The sequence below is a fragment of the Elephantulus edwardii genome, unplaced genomic scaffold, assembly GCF_000299155.1.
Source record: "Elephantulus edwardii isolate Elephantulus edwardi_28Jun2011 unplaced genomic scaffold, EleEdw1.0 scaffold00004, whole genome shotgun sequence".
Lineage (NCBI taxonomy): Eukaryota > Metazoa > Chordata > Mammalia > Macroscelidea > Macroscelididae > Elephantulus > Elephantulus edwardii.
Window position 1 is genome coordinate 17,348,027 of NW_006399754.1, and position 6,097 is coordinate 17,354,123.

At 48.0% G+C, this 6,097-nt stretch overlaps 1 protein-coding gene across 1 annotated transcript in view; it reads left to right on the forward strand.

The window, feature by feature from the left end:
• SOX21 (SRY (sex determining region Y)-box 21) overlaps window positions 1–192 on the forward strand; it is an 839-nt gene extending 647 nt beyond the window's left edge. Inside the window, exon 2 of the mRNA XM_006879627.1 lies at window positions 1–192. Within this exon, the coding sequence (XP_006879689.1) occupies window positions 1–192 (192 nt within the window).
• Window positions 193–6,097: the final 5,905 nt, after the last annotated feature.

Consider the following 6,097-nt stretch of genomic DNA (forward strand, 5'->3'; position numbering starts at 1 on the left):
GCGGCCGCGGCGGCCGCCGGGGGGCACACACACTCGCACCCCAGTCCGGGCAACCCGGGCTACATGATCCCGTGCAACTGCAGCGCGTGGCCCAGCCCGGGGCTGCAGCCGCCGCTCGCCTACATCCTGCTGCCGGGTATGGGCAAGCCCCAGCTGGACCCCTACCCCGCGGCCTACGCCGCCGCGCTATGACCCCGCGGGGCGGCGCGGCGAGGACCGCTGGGGCTCTGCGCACGCTGCTGGAGGTACGAGCTCTCCCGCGCCCTGCGCGCGCGCCCTAGGCGCAGGGGGCCCGCGCGGATGTACATACGTGTATAGGAGCCTGGGCAGGCGAGTTGCGCGCGTGCGCGGGCGAGGGTGCGTGTGCCTCCCCAGGATCATTGCAGACTGGCGCTCCAGCAGCAAACTTTGCAAGAGGCCGGTTGTATGCGGCTGCGGTCGGTAGCGGCTTCCCCCTTGGCAACCTGTTGCGTTTTCGCCCGCAGAGATTGAAGAGTAACTTTTTGACACGTTGGGCTTTTTAGTTTTGTTGTTGTTGGATGTTTTTATTGTCGGGTTTGTTTTCATTTCCTCATTAGCTTTCCTTTTTTTTTTTTTACACCCCGCCCTCCGCTGTCTGTGTTGCATGCACTCTGTTCCAGTGTCAGATTTTGCATTTGCTGGCACAGAGGAAAAGTTGGTTTGTGTCATTTATTTCTCGGAGCGGGGTGGCGCTCAGCAGCCTCGGCTCCCTTTTGTACTATTTGAACTTTAAAATCTGTTCTCTCAAGCAGAACCCCCAGACCGGATGCATTCTTGACCAGAGTGACCGGCTCCTATCTGGCCTTCCTATGTGACATAATTACGGTTTCCTTTTTTTTTTAATCATACCATATGCAAATCAGAGCAAAAACTTTCTGGAGAGTCAGAAACGCAAATACGTAAAATGCAAAAAAAAAAAAAAATGAGAACTGGCTTTTCTCCCTTAAAAAAAAACAAAACAATAACCAAAAGCTAGGATTCACTGAGTCCCCTCTTGGATTTCTGACACTGTTTACAACAAAACAGGGGGAAAGGAACGGCTCTTATCTTCTCCTATGCGAGTTCACTTTCAGATTGTAAATGTGTATTTGTCAGTGCAAACAGTTGAGTCTTTTTAGAATGTGTTATTTGCGTTGCCCTAAATAGGAGTCGGTTTTAGACTCGAGCATTTTGAGCAAACGTCAAAATTAACTCTTAAAAATAAAATTGCGGGACTAATCAGAATCGCAATTTCACCTAAGACTATATCAGACTTTTTGTCTGAGTGGTAATTATATATTTATTATTTAGCAAACCCAGAAGGGTGAAAATTTTGTTTTGACAGATGTCCAGGGTGTTGTTTTTTTTTAAATCAGCGTTTCTCCCCTAAATGCTACCATTTAAATGCTTTTTGGAGTTTCCTCTCCATTAGCTTATTTTTTTCAATCACCTGCAATTCATTTGCAAATTTTTATAAAAACACAGTTTAGAAAAAGCCTTCAATTATAGCTTTTTTGTTTCTTTTAAAATGTATATATTTTGACTAATGTTTGTGAATGAAGTTGGCTAACATGTATTTAGTTTCATTTTTGGCTTTATGTAATATAAAGTTTTAAAAAGTTTTAAGTATTGGTTTTAACTTTTATGTGTAAATGTTTTTCTTGTGTGATCTTTTAATTTAATATTAGACGTTTAAACTATATCTGTAAATTAGAATCCGACTATCACTCTGTTCATTTTTTTGAACAAAGAGTTTAAATAAAGCCTGAACCAGGGAAAAGAGAAAAATCCTCTATTTCTTGTTGAGTTCCTAACAAGATTTTTATCTGAATTGCCCTTATGGGGCTGGTCCAGGTGAAGTGTAAGGGATCCTGCAAAGGCAGCCTTTGTTTCACTTTTGAATAGATTTACTAGGAAATCTAAATCAAACCATTGTTATTCAGAGCCAAAACCCTGATTTATCACATTTTTAATCGTGAATAGGAAAGAAGATAAAAAAAAAAAGCAAGTAGTTGTATTATCTTAAAAAAAAAAAAAAAGGCATTCATGAACCAGTGGAACAGAGCTCATTGAAAACATCTAGACCTTTCAAAGCGTTTCACCAGTTTCCAGAAACATTGTAAGAGGGGAAAGTTGCCTGACCACTTTATCTTGTTAGAAGGAGTGCCCCGTCACTTAAATCAATGTCATTTGCTCAGGTGTCTTTGAGGGGTTCTTTATTTACATCTTAAGGGTTTGGGGTTTTGTTTTGGTTTTGGTCTTTTTTCCCATTGCGAGTGCTATCACTGGTTCTAAGGACATGATACAACTTTTGGCCTCTACGGGAGGGATTTATTCTCTCGTACAAAGGACATTAAAGTTGAGGTAGAAGAAATGTGTGGGCTTGATTTTCCAGACCCAGATAGTTTCAACTTGAGCAAAGTTTGATATTCTAAGGCATTTTAATTTTGGAAAATAAGTGAGAGGGCATCTCGGAGAATTCCAAAAGGGGGGGGACCTGCAGAGTTTTCCGCGCTCCCTCTCCCACCCCCGTCACCCCAGCTCCCACCCCAGTCCAGGAAATTCTCTAGTTTCCCCATTGAAGGGTCCACCTCTTGCGGGGGCACGTCTTTATAAGCGACCAAAGTCTGTAAAGCCGTTGTTTTCCCCAACGGAGTAATATTTTAAAAACCATGAAAAGTTTTGGAAATGTGAGAAATAGGTTCTGCTGGTTTGACCCTGATTCACTAATTAAAACGATCCCTCTCCTGTTACTCCCCAGCGCTCTTTGCAATATTATAAGTTAATTCATATGGTTCTGAGCGATTATGCAAAACTAATTTGGACTGTCCAGGGGTAATTATCCCTGACACGGTTAATTAAATCCTTTCAAGGCTTCGTCTTTCCCTTTTGTAGCAACCCATCACTTCCCAACACGGAACTTCCTGCGGCTGCCTGGAAATCACCCCAGCCCTAAATCTTCGCTGCCTCCGCGCGCCCGCGACCCCGGCCCCCCAGGCCCGCAGGGCCCCGCCCCCTCCCTCCCGGAGGTCGGCGTTCGCTGGGAGAACCGCTCCTGAGTGTGGATAAACGAGAGCCAGAAAGATGGCTCAGGGCACCGGATGCTGAGTGAGCGCACACAGGGCCACATCGGCCCAGATGGAGTGTGTTGGAATACAGCCTCAGGCCCCAAAGACTCGCCTTGCACCCACCCAGTCCATTGATCTTGCTAACAACTTGATAATGTTTGCGCCTGGAAGAAGCTTCTCTCCGAGTTTTGCCAAAGTAGAGTGGGGAAAGGTAGCAGGGGAGTGGAACAGGGTGGGTGGGGGTGCTTTGTGGCACAAGGGCGTGGAGAAAGCTCTCGCCTGATTTGGGGTGGGGTGCAAACATCTGAAAATGAGACGCGAACACCGCGCTGCAGCGGCAGGCAGGGATTCCCCTCCCTCCCTCCCCCCCTCCCTCCCTTTTTTCTTTCTTACCTGTCCCCCTCCCCCCAATCTGGTGTGCCCTTTTTTGTTTCGTCCCAAAGTTTAAACAAGCCACATTGCTTTGCTAGTCACGGCGGCCTCAAAGCTTTCAACAGGCCTTGTAACCGAGGAGCCAGGCGGGCAGCTTTTGGGCTCTGTGCAAACAGGTGGGGTGATTCCGCTTAGGCCCTAAAGACGGGGGGGCTGCGGTACAAGCGTGGCTGCGGGGGTGTAAGCGGACTGGCCTTTCATGCTGCTTCATCTCACAGGACCCTTCCTTTCCCTACCCCTCCTGACCAAGTTGTCTGGTTTGGGGGTTGTTTTTTTGTGTTTTGGGTTGGTTTGTTGTTTTGGGATTTTTGTTTTGTTTTCTTTTGTTTTTTAAGGCAGGGACCTTGGGTTCGAGGCTGCATCTGCCAGGGGCGCGGGAGATGCTGAGAAGATGCTGCCGCATCTGTCAAGGGGCGCAGGAGATGTTGAGATTCGCATCCCGGGAGCCGCGCACCAGCCAATCAGAGCGCGGCTCCCGCGGGCGCTCGGGCTGCGCTGCGGGTCCCCTGGTCCAGACCCGCGAGGTTCTCCTAGAACTCCCAGAAAATGCCCATCGCTTTTAGCGCTCAGAGGCCCAGATACCACCAGACTAACTTTATTAATCCCCCTCCCCACCTTCTTTCTCCCTCAGCCTAGTGCATTTCAAAGGTCAGCTCTCTTCTTTTAAAAGACTGATATTATTAATTCACTGACAATTTCCCTTCCCCCAACTTTCCTTTTTCTCCCTTGCGGGGGGCGGGAGGGGGGAGGAGAAGGGAAATAGTGAAAAGAGCTTTTTTTTTTTTAATCTTTTTTTTTTTTTTTTGTCCTTCAGTGGGAGCGTTTAGACAGTCGAGGAGGTTTTGTCCCGGAACAAAACGCAGGGTTGGGAGGTTTTGTGAGAGTGTTGTTTGTTGAAGTGGAGCTAAGAAAAAGCGGCGGCTTTCTCCTCATTGTGAAGAAACCAATCAGTGGTATTTGGAAAACTGTTAGCATTGTGCACTTCTTCTGTGCGCATTGTGAGGCGTTTCTTTTCACAAGGTTTTTTTTTCAGCCGATCCAGCTGGCCGGAATGAATAGCGGCGCAATGTGTACACGCATTGTCCCTCCGGCCTTCAAGTAGCCCCCATTGAATAGACTGAGTTGACACTGCATGACAGTGAGACAACATAATAAAAAATACATGAACCCCTGAATAGGAGCAGGCGCATAAATAAATAAAATGGGTGACCAAAACTGGATAAACTGAATGACAAAAACGGTGAAAAGGGAACAAAAAGATATTTAACACGCTAGATTAGCATTAGAATGCCGTCGACAAGGCCCAACAATGGATGAATAGGTCTACCGGCCAAGAAAGAAATGGACTAAATGCCCTTTGAATAGATAGGCTTTTTGCAAGGGCTGAATGGGAAAAGGTACAGAAGAAGCTATGCAAATGAGCGGGGGAACTTTTTAGATATATTCTTTAAACATGCACACACACACACACACACACACACTCTGCTGGGGAGAGAGTAGCCTTGGGCTGTTTATAGAAGCAATAATTGCCATTATTAGCATTGTCTGCTGCAGACAGAAATTGAACAGGTCGGGGATAATATAGGGTAGCAGTAATTATTCTTCTAATTAATGGTCCTTCGCTCCTTGAAAAAAAAGGGGAAAAGGAGAAGGAAAAGTTACGCCGAAGTTACGCTGCCTTGCGTGGGTCCGCCCTGCGTTGGAATCCGGAGCAGCTGGACTCGGGGTGCGCTGATCTGCAGCGTTTTTAAGCAGCCACCCTGGGTTCTCCGCTTTTGAGGCCTGATATCCATCAGGCAGTACTTTGGTGAGAGTCTGACGCACGTGGTCCTGGCCCTCCTTTTCTCGGATGGGAATGAAGGGATACTGAGGCACGTCTTCAGCTTGGCTTTAGTGGGCCCCCTACTTGCCCTAGCCCTCCAATGGGGAGAGGCAGGGGTGAGAGAGGCCATCGCCCCTGGGCCTTGCTACCACCTTGTTGAGGGTCTTGTAAGCAGCCTTCAAGGGCTGCCGAAAAGGTGCGCACAACAGCCCTAACACCTGCTACATGCCTCTCTGATTCCATCCAGTTCTTCACGCCTAGACCACCTTAAAGGAGGGAAGATAGGGAGGGTAGGAGGACCCCACCTAGCTGCTGAAAGGCACTCCACCCGCTTCTGAGAACTCCAGTCTATCTAAAGCTCCTCTTTGGCTTCCAATTTCCCCTCTCTCTCTTGGCTGCACGTCCTTGACTGGACCCCACAGAACAGGGAACCTCCTGGCAGGATTGCCTGGGGGGCTGCAGGGCATGAACCCTTGGGGATCTGGGCAATGGGACTCAGTGCTAGGGAGTGTGTGTGTGTGTGGAGCAAGTCCTTAGGGCCTTTTGCAGGGAATTAATAGAACAGGTATGTCTTGGGGGAAGGGCAGCTGGAGTACATCTCAGAAGCAAGAATGGATACTCTCATATTTTGGGCAGGTTGCTAAGAGAGGCTTTTCCTTGGAAAGGGACATGATGTTTGGAAAGGTGGCGGAGGGTCAGTGAAAGGAAGACCCCGGACTAGGTGGATTGAAGCAGTGGAGGCAGCAGAGAACGCAGGTGTGTCGGAGATGATGAG